We start from the raw sequence: 15,151 nt of genomic DNA, 5'->3' as shown, positions 1-15,151 counted from the left end.
TAATCATCAGTAATGTGCATATAGTGCGGTAAGTTTAGAAAATGACACCATTTTACTTTAAAGCAAAAACTTAGGATATTACCTTATCCAAAATCTGGGACAAAATCTCGTCTCATACCACAATATCAATGTTATTAATTTATTGCCCAGCCCGAGTGTCAATATATCCATAAAACTTCAATTAATAGCCCAGGCTATTGTTACATCACTGAACTCAATGGGCCTGTATTTGGGACAGGCCTTTAATTCTGATCACACAAAACTGTTGCTCAGCAAAGATCAGTACAATCAAACTGTTTATTAGGCTTCAGATAACATATCAATTATAAATCATCAATCAGAGAGGATTACCACACCGGGCACACCGACACAACATCACTTCATCCCATTAAAACAATCCTCACAACTTGGATTAATTTGAATGAAAAACCCTTTTGATTCCTCTGATCTGAAGAACCCTTACAGACTGAAGGAATGTGAATAACTTTACAGGGTAATACAATAATAGACACATAATCTGAGGTAGTCAACAACCCGGTTTTATACATCTGAATGGTAAGCAGACCAGGCCTCTAATTAGGCCCGTTTCCACCGCAGGAACCACCCCGAAGGACAGAGTTCCGGAACTTTTACAGGGGCTAAACAAGTCCCTGCCTCGGGGTAGGTACTCAGAACGGCCCAGAAAGACTCCTGGCTGAGGCTTGGGGTTTACTTGGTGCTGATTGGATATACTCAAGGCGGGCGACAACAGAAAGCAACAAAATAGCCGGCATTTGCTGCGTCGCCCCAGTCAAAATGGTCGCGCAACGATTACGTCACATCCAGAGCCCGATAACGTTACAGGAACCTTCCTCCTACTCCGCTCTCTCAGTGGAGACACGGCGGTTGAGAGGGCCGAGCGAGAGGACGTTCCTGTAAAGTTCCTGCCCCCCAAATAGTACCAGGAACTTCTTCAGTGGAAACGGGCCTATTGAGACAGACCTTTATTTGTCAAAATGTGAAGCCACAACATGCTAGTAAAAGAGATTTGACATTGAACTGGGAACAGGCTTAACTGAAGTTGATTAAAGTGACTTTTGACTGCGTTATTATTGCATGTTTAACTTTCTTGTGTTTTCTGTATTTGTTGTTTTTATCCTGTTTTATTTGCTTTGTCTTTTATTCGGTTCTGTAAAGCACTTTTTAACTGCGTTTTGAAAGGTGCTATACAAAGATAGTTTATTATCAGTAAATCAATGTGTCCTGTAGGTAAAAAGATCCAGTTTATTAATTCAGTGTCACTTAATGCAGCCTCTACACCTCCAAACTCTGCGTAACTATCTGCATTATCACTTGACAAAACTCAAAATGCACAGTGAGGCTGGCAGCAGAGGAGTCAGTAAAAACCCGCTCTACTCTGCCTACAGAACATGTTGCTTTAGAGCCCAATGTATTTCGACCGTAAGACAATAAATAACTGCAGATTATTTTTTTTTTAAAATTTCCATTTTGATGCATTTTGGTTTTACACTGGGCCTTTTTGTTGAGTTCATATTAGAATGAAGTATAATGTTTGCTCCACTCGCTCCTGCTGGATCATCAGACTTTTTAATGTTCTCAAAATACCAGCAGCAGACTGACGTGTGTGTATAAATACATCATCTTTGCTACTTTGAGTTTGAAGCTACAGTGTGTGTGTGTGTGTGTGTGTGTGTGTGTGTGTGTACATGGAGGACTCACTCTCCAGTTCTTCCGTCTCAAATTTGGTGTAGCTGGTGGAGCTGGTTTTGCCACGGTCCAACACCGCCTCCTCATCGTTCCCCTGCAGCACACACAAGAAAAAAAAAACCATAATGGAGATGAACGTGTTAATGAGAGAAGGTGTTTTGATTTGACAAGAAGCAGCTCTCATCCTCAGACACACTGAACTGACGGTGACCTGCTGTGGGTTTCATAATGTTCCACTGACCTGTAAACACGGATACAGACAGTGACTACGTGTGGGTTTGAACTATGGTGGTTTCAAACTAAAAACAAAACAGCTTCACAGCGGGGTCTGGTCAAACGCTTCTATACACCGTGCAACACAAGAAATGAGTCCACTGTTACAGATTTTGCAACCGTTACAATTACATACAGTTCCCCAAAACATTCATGAAATATTCACAAGGTTGTCGGTTCGACCCCCAGCTGCTCCTGTCCACAGGTCAAAGTGTCCTTCAGTGAGACACTGAACCCTGATCTGACCCCGGTGTGTCACCTCTGACAGGAGCATCTACTAAATGAATCTAACATCACAACTTTAACTCAATTAAACTGTTTGTTTTTCTCAACTGTGCAGCTGCTGCAAAGTCTGTCTGGCTCCGCCCACAGCCGTGACTCATTACACTGTCAATGCTGATGTCAACAGGAAGTGCTCCGACAGCTGGACATCAGGATCCGTCGGCAGCTGGATGGACCGAGAGACTGAGCTAATCAAATAAACATGATGAGAGTGTTTACTGCTCAGAAGTGAGCAGGACGACACGCAGACTGCAGGTCACACGCACACGCGCGCGCACACACACACGCACACACACACACACACACACACTAAGAGAGCTGCGGTGCTGGTGTGTGTGGCGTGTGTCAGACAGGAAGTACAGCTCCATGCTGGTTGGTTATAACTCTGCTGTGACTCTGAGCTCACAGCCTGCTGTCTATTTGTACAGCAGCACGCTGACAGATAGCTCAGACACACACACACACACACACACACACACACACACACACACACACACACACACACACACACACACACACACAGGAAGGCTTAAAGGCACAGTCCCACCTCTGAACCTCCACTGCACAGACACATCTGACATCACACATGTAAACCAGAGCTGCGGCAGTGTCAGACATCAACCAACATTTGCTTTTTTTCGTAAATGTGAGTTTGATGTTTTTTTTATGTCGAACATGATGATAAACTGAACAGCTGGTGCGTCTCATATCATCTTGTTCACGCTCAGAGGGAACTCATTCAGCGGCTCCTCTGGCAGCAGCACAGCGTCATTATAGATCGTTTTTCTTTAGTTTTTACTGAATATTTGAAGCAAACTGTAAAACTACATCATTTATTTTGATGTAACTATATGTTCTTAAATGAATCATTAAATCTATTTTTACTAATTTGTCACATCGTCAAGAATATTGTTATCGCAAAAATACCCTGAAATATCATGGGATAATTTTAGAGCCATGTCGCCCACCTCTACTGAGCAGTTTTGGACAGATAAAAGTGATCTGAACTCTCCAATTGACTCAGGAGAATTGTGAAATTCAGCTAAAATGAATTGGAAAAAGGGAAATGACAGCAATTACCAAAAATGTGTACACATCACTTTGGGCTCTGGGAAATTCCACAGAAGGTCAGGTTTCACTATATTTTACTGACAAAATGATCAAACTGAGAAAATAATGGGCAGATTAATGGAAAATGAAAATGACTGTTGGTTGCAGCCCTGATGTTAAACCTTCACCACAGCTGTATACACCAGTTTCATCCAGTTAAACACACCACTGCACAGCTTAAACCACGACAACACAAGTTTAACAAAGCAGATTGTAAACAGATGGCTGTGACTCACAGCTGAATTCAGACCCAGGAGACCGTTCAGAGACAATCACAACTCAACATCCTGCATGCAGTCTGTTTCATCATGATGTCACCAACCTCTCTGTGCAGACTTCACCAGTGAAATTATAAAAGCATCTCAATAAACTGTATTTGCAATGACTTGTGTTTGAATTTGATGCTGCAACACGCTCCAAGAAATGTTGGGACAGAGGCAACAAACAACTGAGGAAGTTGCTGAATGTTCGAAAAGCACCTGTTTGGAACATTCCACAGGTAAACAGGTCGACAGATTAAGGCGTCATTCCTGGGTACAAAGGGGCATGGTTGAAAGGCTCATATGTTCACAAGCAAGGACGTCACTCTGTGAAAAACTGTGTGAGCAAACAGTCCAAAAGTTTAAAAACATTTGTCAACGCACAGTTGGAAGGCACATAATGATTTCACCACCTACAATCCATAATAACGTCAAATGATTCAGAGAATCTGCAGAAATCTGCACGTAAGGGCCAAAGCTGGGAACAAACACTGAATGTCCATGACCTTTGACCCCTCAGGAAGCACTGTATCAAAAATGGACATGACTGTATAAAGGATATTACTACATGGGCTCAAGAACACTTTGGAAAACCACTGTCAGACTCTACCAGGCTCCGCCCACTTCTCTAAGCCCGAGCTCATCTGAGATGGACCAACACAAAGTGCTCTGACCAGTCCATCATGGACGTTGTGTCCTCCAGGACCATCCAGCCTGTTACCAGCTCAAAGTTCAAAGCCAGTATGTGTGATGGGATGGAGGTGCATCATGGGTAACTTCACGTCTGTGAAGGCTCCATGAATGCTGGAAGGTACACACAGGTTTTGGAGCAACATATGCTGCCATCCAGACGACGTCTTTCTCAGGGACGTCCCGTCTTATTCCAGCGAGACGATGAGACACACTGTGACGTGTTCCAACAGCGTGGCTTCGTAGTGACAGAGTCCAGGTACCAGTCTGACCTGCCTGCAGTCCACACCTGTCTCCCACTGAACATGTGTGGGACACAATGAAGCACAACATATGACAGCAACGTCGGATATCAAACAGGAAATACAAACAGTCAGGTTGTTTAAAGAAGAGGTGATGTCACACGTGCTCCTGTCCCAACTACTTTGGAAACATGTTGCAGAGATCAAATTCAGAATGAGTTTATATTTATAAAAAACAATGAAGTTTATCAGTTTGAACACTAATGCCTTGTCTTTGTGCTGCGTTCAACTGCATGTAAGTTAAAAAAAAAAAAAAAAAAAGGATTTGTAAGTCACTATATTATGTTTTTATTTACATTTTACAGTGTCCCAACTTTTTGAGATTGGGGTTGTTTATGTTTATACAACGGTTTGAGAGTTTCACGGTATGATAACCGTCTCAAAAAATAACCCGTTCCACAGTATCACGGTATTAAAGAATTATTATTATAAGTCAAAATGAGCCTTAAAGGAATGAAAGTAGAGCGGCTATTCTTTGTTGAACGAACATTTTATTACTATGAGGGAAACTTGAAACCGGGGCGGCACGGTGGTGTGGTGGTTAGCACTCTCGCCTCACAGCAAGAGGGTTGCCGGTTCGATCCCGTGTGTGGAGTTTGCATGTTCTCCCCGTGTCAGCGTGGGTTCTCTCCAGGCACTCCGGCTTCCTCCCACAGTCCAAAGACATGCAGGTTAATTGGTAACTCTAAATTGTCCGTAGGTGTGAATGTGAGCATGAATGGTTGTTCATCTCTATGTGTCAGCCCTGCGATAGTCTGGCGACCTGTCCAGGGTGAACCCTGCCTCTCACCCGATGTCAGCTGGGATAGGCTCCAGCCCCCCCTGCGACCCTCAAGAGGATGAAGCAGTTAGAAGATGAATGAATGAATGAATGAAACTTGAAACCATTTTTTTTAAAAATGGAAGTTTATGTAAAAAGTAAAATAAAGTTGAAATTCTCCATCCAGCTGCATTTTTAAAAAAAATCAGTGATAAGCAAATGGACACGATATGAAAGCTGTCAATATTTATATCACAATATACTGCTGCAACCCTAAAGATAGGGCTGCACGATATGACGATATATGGGATAACATGGTTTAATATTGCAATAATATTACTTGCATTACATGAACAGATATTATAGTGTGCTCTATTCTGCCTTTCTGCTGCTCTCAGCATTGGGCGAAAATACAACTAATGCTTGTGGAAATAAAAATGAAATTCAATTAAATTAAATAAATTAAAACTTAATTTAAATCTAAATGAAATTTCCAACATTCTTTTATTAAATTAATTGAACTGAACACAAAAGGCATCAATAAAAGAAATAATGATAGTTATGCAATCTTTCAATTTACTCAAAAATCCCTGACCGCCATATCTCGGCCTTTTGCAATGTGTTTATCGCACAATGACATTTTCTTTATTGTGCCGCCCTGGTTACGGCTCCCATTATATCTGTGATGAGCTAATATCTGCAGAAAGATCGACCCGCCCGGTTTAATCGGTCAGACTCTCGCCAAAGGCTTTTAAAGCCACTAAGTGGACCTTGACCTTATTTCATTACACATACTGATCCCAAGAATAAACTTCACCTCTCAGGCAGTGACAACTATCCTCTTCCAAATCCTGTTGTCGAGTTCTTGACTCCCTGTGCAAACTTTCCCACTTAAAGTGACTTTGTATTTGATACGCAGGCAGCTAATTAATGATGTCATTACAGCGGTGATGAAAGCGTGGCGTGTGTTGCATTCCTGCCCTTCAGAAAGTAATCAAACTGTCAAACAAAAGATGTGAGGAGGAAACAGCGTCCAGCTCGTCTCTGCCAGACGGCCTTTCCTCCATCCCGATGGGAAGCACCGTCTGGCACTTTGTGCCGATGTAGTGAAAGTGTAGATGAGCCGATATCCGGGCCAAATAAACTGTGAGTGACGCTTCATCGAGGTTTGATAAGGATTTCACAGTCCCACTGGTGGTATCACAGAGCTCAGAGGATTCCTTCCATCTTGTCATCGCATCATTTGTTATTATATCAACCAAAAGCCGTGCCGACCATCCGACACCCCCCCCCAGGAGAAACTGCAGCCAGATGACCCCCCAGGTTTTCTATGAACTTGTTTGTCCTTCTCAGATTTAAATCCCATCAGGAGCAACGTCCCTGTAGTTTAAAGTGGATCTCTGACTTTTTTCCTTCTGCTGCATTTTATCAGTTCACTGTGAAATCTGACTTTAGTGTGATAATGGAGGACGGCAAAATGTTGCCTCTTTTTCCTGTGATTTCTCAGTGGATTTCTGGACGATTATTCTGGATGGACATCAGAGATACTGATATCTTCAGGAAGTGTAAGTCTCACAAAATGATCTCAATGTGTTTTATGTCTGAGTTACACTGTGCCTGAGCACGACTGCCCCTCGACTCTCACACCGCTGATATTAATGGATATCACTAATACTGTTTTGTACACTTGCATCATCATCTACTTGACTTTTGCTTAAGTTGTTGCTGCAGTGTAGAAAAGCTCGCCAATCACATGATCTGAAGTCCATACGATGTAGTCGACCTTTACATCTCGTCTACTGCTGTTTACACTTTGGAGATGATGTCAAGAACAACGCTCTCGCCTGCCTCTCAACGTAGTCCCCCATAGCTGTGCAGTTCAGGGGATGAGCCAACCGGGTCTCACTCCTAGCTCGTCAAATACTGACCCTCAGTCAGCGGCCGTCAGCATCAGATACCAACGCACAAGGCACCCTGTAGCGGTGGTATGAGACACACCAAGCAGCAGTATTATTTGAAGAGCAGGGAGGTGGATGGGTCAAACAAAGTCAGGACTCTCACCCAAGAGGCCGCTGGTCTTTTCCCATTTTGCCAAAAGTCAATCAAGTTATTTCACGTCATGTCACATGACATATGTGACGTGCATTACATGACATAACATCAAATTTAGTTATTCTAACCCTTTAAAACCTGAGCAAATTGGCTTGGCTTCTTTCAAAAACACGGGAAGAACGCAGTGAGCAATGTAAGAAAAAATTAAAAAATTAGCATGACATTGGCAAAAAGTGAAAATTAAAAACAAGATTTTTTTTTTTTTTTTTTAAATAAAAACAAACAAGAAAATGACCTGGAAAAAGAGCTTAGAATTTTTAATAATTCTGTAACATGATATTAAATATACAAGAATGATAATTATAAATATAGTTTTTCCCTAGCCTAAACACATACTTTTTTTGCCTTAACCTAAGGAAGTAAACCAAAAAACAAAGGGTCAAATTCACAAAAGGATTGCGTGGCTTTTGCAGAGCAAACAGATACCATCTAATTCACAAAGCACGCGCAGAGGGTGAAATGCTCCACTAACTGCGCTGCCAAGCAGACTGCGTCTCGGTGCTCTGGTGTTATCTGCACATATTTAAATGAGGTAATGTGCATATATTTGGCGGAAAAACTGCCCCTTTCTATGCAAATGAACCTCATTGATAAACAACGTCTAATTCACTAACACCAGCGCTAACAGCCACACGCAGTTTGAGTGAAGTAAATAACGTCTTTAGAAAGCTGGTGCAAACTGGGCGCTCCTCTGTGGAAGCCTCTCGCCCAGACTTTCCAGTGATCGTGATCGTCTGTTAAATCAGTCTGTAAATAATATTTTGACATTATTATTATAATCATTATTACTTTAATGGCATCTGAAGATACTGATGCGTTGAACAGGTGACAGTCTGCGGTCGTTCTCAAAATGCACTTCTGTCACGCACTTCAAAAGCAACTTTCAATAATTTATTTTACAAAACGGGGGAAACAAACGTGAACAAAAACGGTTCCATAATTCATATTAAATTCAAAAGATAACGAAAAAACAGCTCCAAGTGAGAGGGAATAGTGATAAAGTGGTCAGACTGGGTCAAATCCACAGCCTCAACCCATCCCACACTGTTAGACTGACATTATATGATCATTTTTCTTTGGTCCTCCGCTTCAAATCTTCTTTTACATTCCGATGGCGTGCGTTTGAAAACTCCTATGGAACTCACAGACTGGGATATCAAATCCCAAATACAGTTTCTTTCTCCAGCCGTTGTATTTCTTGCCTGGAGTTTTGAAGAATGGGTTCGCACCTCCTCGGTCAGGACCTCAAGCTCGCGTTCTGAAAATGTCATCTTTCTCTTCCTAGCTGCCAGTGTTCTGCCACGGTGTTCTTGGCGCAAAGCCAGCATTTATACTTTGCCATGTGGCTAATTGCAATCAGGGGCAAACTGCACTCAGCTGCCAAACTTTGGGGGCGTGTTTGCGCTGGTATATCATTAGCACAATATCCTTTGTGAACAGGACGTTAAGACGGAGCAAACTGCGGGTGCAAGTGAAGTGCAATTCAAGGTGCTATCAGTGGCCGCAGTTCATTCTTTGTGAATTCGGCCCAAAGTTTGTTACCAGTGTTCCAAGTATATTTTGAAAACACACAACGCATGTTACGAGCAAAACTTGACACACTGTCCTTGAACAACCAAAACCAACATCAGAGGAGTTCCTAGGGTGTCACAGTCTGATGTTTAGGGCCACAGTGCAAGTGTTGGTATTTGACAAGTTGGACGTGAGCATGTGTTGGATCAGTAGGAGCTTCACACAGATTTCAGAGGAGACTGGAGGCGCTGCCATTGCAACACTACTCTCTGACTGCTACTCACATTTAACGACTTTCCACTTCTGTGTTTTGGTACAGTTGGTTATTTCACACCTCGTGCAAACTGTGCCTGAGTGCACATGAACTGTACTTGAGACCACCTTTTCAAATCGATTTACGCGCGCAGGGACAATTCACAGCGTTTACACTAATCAGACAAACCGGACTTTGTGATCACGTGTATTTGGACCTGAGCTCCGGTCGCTGAGTAAAATCCTCCTAACTCACCTCCTGCTGTATCTCTGCCCTGCAGTTCACTCTGTTTGTAGTAAACCAAGACAACAGAAACTGAAACTCCACCTGACGTCCAGTAAAACAGCTGCAGATGATAATAACAAATACACATGTGGCTGTTAGGTGTGATTCTCTTCTGTTCGCTATTTAAGAAAAAAACAGAGCAATATGCACATACATGCAAACACTAACTGTACCAGGGCCACGTCTATGTATCTCTGCAGTTTCACCACAGTCTTCATTAGCTGTCCTGCTCATACCAGGTGACAGAATGTGAACAAACCTCAAGTAAAATGTGACCACAAATCAGATCTGTCAGTAATTTAAGGAGTTTTCTGTAACAGCAGCGGTCTGAGGCAGATCTCTGTGTGTGCACGTTAATTCACTGAATGAAGACGATAAGACAAAGACGACATTGACTGGAGAGGGGGAAGACTAAACTGGATGTCCCAACTACATCACGTCTTTTAAAGGACTCTAAAAATAAAGTCTGGGCCGGAGGAATCTGATGATCACTTTTCAGATTTGGATACGTCTTAAGTGTGAAGGGAGATTCTGTACACGATGTGTCCTCGTCTGACCTTCGAGTCAAAGCTCTCTGGATCCTTGTGACGATGGCAGTCAGAGTATTTCTGAGCTCAGTTTATTTTTAGATTCCATCTTTAAGAAGTTTAAAATAAATGATGGACAGTGATTTCTGTCAGATATAATCACACAAATATCACGACTAAAAAGAGTTTTGAGTCAGAATCATTCGACCCTGAAAGAATTTTTCCGGGGGGTGGGGGGGTTGAGTTTGAACGATGCTGTGCTTTAGCCAATCACAATGGAGGGGGCGTGGCCTGTCCCTGTCAGCTGCAGCCACTGATGCTTTCTAGACATTGTGATTTCCCATAACTGAATAAATACCACACATAGCAACACAAAACTGCTTTGCTAGCTCAATCATGTTGTAACTAAGATATCCGCTGGAAAAAAATATTTTATTCACGGACCATTTATTGAGTTATTACCTTATTTTTATACAGTCTATGGTTATTACAGACACCGCTAACGGCTAACGTTAACAGCTAACGGTTAGCTCAGCTAATCTACGATAACCATGTTAATTGCGTGCACACAGAAATAGTAACGTTTGTTCAATCATTGTGTTTATAGACTTAAACATAAGATTAGTCTACACGGTGATATAGTGACGTGAAAAATGTGATATATAGCTAAACTCTGCTGGTTTTCAACCTGAAGTATTACAGTAGTAATACTTTCATATTATAGTATAACAACACGGCGACTCCCTGGGGGCACCGCCGGAAGTGAAGGGCGTGAGCGATGGCCGAGGGCCCTGCACTTCCGTTAGTCTCCGGGCTGTGCCTCCAGAGGTAAAGTAAGGAAAACATTTTTTTCTTCTTTTTTTAACCGATGGATTTCCAGATTGGCACCTGACTACCTGTGGCTGTGCAAGGAAATTTCATTGAGTCCATACGTTTATGATGTTTTGCTCTCTGTATGCCGTTTTATTATCTTCCTTACTGACTTGTTGCTTTGAGATTTGTGTATATCGGATCATCATCTCGTCTAATAAAATAACCCTGTTTATTATTATTATTATTATTATTATTATAATGAAGGCCCAGACAAGTCAAACCGATTTCAAAGAACAAGCATCAATGAAAACTGACTGCTGCGTCGCCTCATGTCGTCACGCTGCCAATGTCTTGTTCAAAAAGTTGTTCTAGGCCTGTGTGAAAGGAAATAACTCTCCATACCAGTAGACAGCATCGTCTGAACTCGTCATTCAAAAAGGGAAACCAGAAGACCGTCTTGATGCTAGTTAGCCTGTTAGCACATTAGAACGATAAAGAACAGAGCATATTTACCGTGGGTCAGTGAATAATAACACAATCCATGCCGAGATTATCGTGCATCCGTAGTTTCTGCTCAAAAGGTCAATGGCTTAAGAAAAATAATCTGATCTTATGTTACAAGTTTGTTTTGGTCTCACTCCCTCTTGACTGTTTGTTTACTTTCCTCACTTCAGTTTGTCTTTGCCGTCAACATGCTGAATCACCCAAAAAAAAAAGCCACGGAGGCCGACAGGTGCCCACAGTGCGGGACACACCACAAAGACAACAGTGACAGACACTCAGCGACAGCTCGACACTGACCGATGGTCGACTGTTGACTGGGTGTTTCAGGTAGGGATGCAAGATAATATGGGTACATCAACGGTATGGGCCGATATTGGCTTTAAAATGAATATTTATACATGGTAATTATCACAAAACCCCAACAATGGTATTTGGGACAGTCCTAGTATTAGCACTACGCTGTATCACATTAAGCTAATAAGGTATTCATTCTACACTAGTTAGCTAGCCACCGCTGCTCATTCAGCGATTACTGAAGGGATCCGCCATAATATCAGCATATCTTTAAAATGAATTGAGGATCGGCCAACATGCTTCTTCTTTTTTCGCACAATAAATGAATATTACAGACACTGAACAGTATTTCATGTCTGCATCTGCTGGTGGGTATGTATGTATAATATGATGTTAATTCCACGTGGGGAAAAAGTGGATATATTAATATAGGTATTGGTTATCAGCCAAATGACTTGTTATATATCTACAAATTGGAAATCTGCAAAAAATCCAATATCGTGCATCCCTAGCTTCAGGGCCTTTAAGAAATTTAAGAAAATATTTAAGATGATTTTAACACTTGAAAAGTCTGTTACACCCTGTTTGAAAACTCTTTACACATTAAGTTTACTTAGTGCCTTTTTTAAACTTAATATTATGGCTGTTTCTCCCCAGTTTGATGTCACTATAGTATTTTCTGGCTACTCTGTAGATGTGACATCTACTGCCTGTTAGTTGTAGTGTTGCCGTCTCTGAATTGAGGGTCTTACGCTGATCACAGGTTGTGCAGACTGTACAGCTCTAACAAATTTGTGTAGAGCTGAAATGGTTGGTTCATAAAGCAAATAGTCAACTGAGGATAAATCTCAGTGACAGTTTGGACTGTCATCTTGAGCTTTTTTTTTGGACAGACCAAACAATTAATCCATCGATAAATCTAAAACTAACTGGCAGATTCGTATTCTGTGCTGTAACAGAACATTTTTGCATTGTTCAGCTTTTACTGTGTACTCAGAGGCTGGATGTTTGTATATGAGCGTCTGTCCTGTGTACTTTGTCTCTGCACATGACGGATCAGCTCTGATCTCTCTTTTCCTGTTTAACGGCCTCATTTCCTCAAACGTTTCATGAGCCTGAATGAAGTACGACACATCAGTCATATCTGTGTGCAGTTATTGGCACTAAACAATCAGTGACTTGTCTCTAATTATATCTGTGAGTAAAGTGAAGCCATGTGAGGCTCCCTCCACAAACTTTACTGACAACCTGAGACAGAAAGAGTGTTTTTTGACAGCAGATACATACCACTGACATCGCCCTGGCCACCCTCTGACTGGCAATATCTCCCCAAAAGTCTCCCATAGCTGCTCGGTCCAAAACACAACCACCTGGGTCAAATTAACTCAAATTCCAAAAAACTCTCAAAGTCCAAAACAACAGAAAATGCTCTGGCAGTGAACTTGCCACAGTTTTAAAAGCTGGGTAGAAGATAAATCCAGCAGCTCAGACACAAACTGACTGTCAACAGCTGTGAGTGGCTCTGCGAGTTGTCCAGGTTCAGTATGTAAATACAGACGCTATGCTGCAGGCAGAGCCTCGGCTACGACTCGTGTATTTATAGCCGAGTGTGTTGCTTCACTGAGCGCTTGTCAGAGCCAACAGCAGCCTGGAAGTCTGCACACGCAGCAGCAGACAAGAAAAAAAAAACAAAAAAAACAGGAGGCGGGGCATCTGATCAACAAGTCATCCACATTTCTGAGCAGGAAAAACACCAACAGAGACAAAACTGACAAACTCAACTGAACTGAAACGACCCTGAAGTACTTTAACTAACAAACTCTGATGCTTCTGATGAGTCTGCACATTTACATAAAGTTCTGCACCTAGAAACTGACACACAGTGCACTGTATCCATCTGTGTTATATTGAAAAAGTGAGACCCAAGTCAATCAATCAATCAATCAGTCACAAATCACAATTTGCCTCACAGGGCTTTACAGCATACGACATCCCTCTGTCCTTTGGACCCTCACAGCGGATAAGGAAAAAAAACCCAAAAAAAAACCTTTAACGGGGAAAAAACGGTAGAAACCTCAGGACCAACAAGTCCCATAGCAAAACCCAAGTCAAGAAAATAAGTCTGAAGTCGCGTCCCAAGTCAACAAGTCTCAAGACAAAACCGAATCCTAATGCTGCGTTAAAAGATGCACTGATTGGAAATTTTGTTCACCAATGCAGATTTGGCTGAGCTATATGTCCGACTTGCCGATTCTGATTTTGTCAGATTTCGATTTTCTCTCCGTCTAAGAACTACAATATAACTGACAACATTCACAACCAGATCAGGAACTTTTTTTAAATATTTGGAGCTTTTCTTTAAAAATGCAAATATGATATTAAAGATGAGTGTCTTGCCGAACCAGAGGGTTTTTTCCCCAATTTTTTTTTATTAACTTTTCTGCAAACATGATAAAGTTAATACAGCAATACAGAGCCTAATAAAATGTCTGTGACAGAAAAAAAAGCAGAAGAACAAGGAAGAACCCACCACAGGCTAGTAGAGGTATCCAAGTCTTGTGAAAAGAATTTAAAGAAGCCTTCAGTGAGAATCTTAACTTTGTTGAATGCATTGTTGTCCTGTATCCATCGGTCGTGCATTGGGAGAGAAGTATGTTTCCATTAAAGAAGAATGGAGCGTCTGGCTTGCAGAGTAGTGAAACCAAAGACATGTAGTACTGTAGCTGGCATGTTCTGAGTTGGAGGGAGGCCGAACGAAGCCGTCAGGGGATAAGGTACCAGAATCGTGTTGTGGGCCTGTCCCAGGTTTCAAATACTCTGGACCAAAAGTCAGCTGGCCTGGGACATGTCCACAATGTGTAAATGGTCATCAAGAAGTTATTTTAAGACTGAAATTGATATGGATTGCTATACTTAGAGTTTATCAGAAAACTATTTACAGAGCAGCCACAAGACCGAGCTTCAGATCATTTTTGGATCCAAAATGAGGATTTTCCTTCATCACTACAGATAGTGACACATTTCAAAAATGTCCATTTTCTAGAAACAGTCCAACAAAAGGTCACAAGGGGGGTGATTTTTGTCAAGGGGGGGCGTAATTTTGGGTTAAATTTGAAAATCCCAACTTTCAGCATGAAAATCCATTATTTGAACCTGTAATGCATTTTTATCCCATCCATGACCCTTCAAGTGGACAAAAATGTCCACCTGTCATTTAGCCATTTGTATTGTTGCTGGGATAAAAATGCATTACAGGGTCAAATAATGGATTTTCGTGCTGAAAGTTGAGATTTTGAAATTTCACCCAGAATGACACCCCCATGCAAAAAATCACCCCCCCGTGACCTTTCATCTGTCTGTGAGGGAGTTCCGAAATTTGGAAATGGACAAAAATGTCCAGGGGTCACACAAGGGTTAAAATAGAAGCGTCCCGTCAAAATTTAAAATCCCTTAATAATTTACTGGTT

At 41.7% G+C, this 15,151-nt stretch overlaps 1 protein-coding gene across 2 annotated transcripts in view; it reads right to left on the bottom strand.

The window, feature by feature from the left end:
- The window catches only part of LOC125892994 (sodium bicarbonate cotransporter 3-like), a 49,244-nt gene extending 35,922 nt beyond the window's left edge, over positions 1 to 13,322 (bottom strand). For both annotated transcript variants that reach the window (XM_049583396.1, XM_049583395.1), the window contains exons 1-2: positions 12,972 to 13,322; positions 1,720 to 1,801 (exon numbers count right to left, since the gene is read on the bottom strand). In XM_049583396.1, the coding sequence (XP_049439353.1) occupies positions 1,720 to 1,801; positions 12,972 to 13,028 (139 nt within the window). In that variant the 5' untranslated portion in view covers positions 13,029 to 13,322. The remainder of the gene's footprint in view (positions 1 to 1,719; positions 1,802 to 12,971) is intronic.
- Between the last annotated feature and the right edge of the window lie 1,829 nt (positions 13,323 to 15,151).

The sequence above is a fragment of the Epinephelus fuscoguttatus genome, linkage group LG8 (genome assembly GCF_011397635.1).
Source record: "Epinephelus fuscoguttatus linkage group LG8, E.fuscoguttatus.final_Chr_v1".
Classification (NCBI taxonomy): domain Eukaryota; kingdom Metazoa; phylum Chordata; class Actinopteri; order Perciformes; family Serranidae; genus Epinephelus; species Epinephelus fuscoguttatus.
This window is presented reverse-complemented; position numbering and strand designations above follow the sequence as displayed.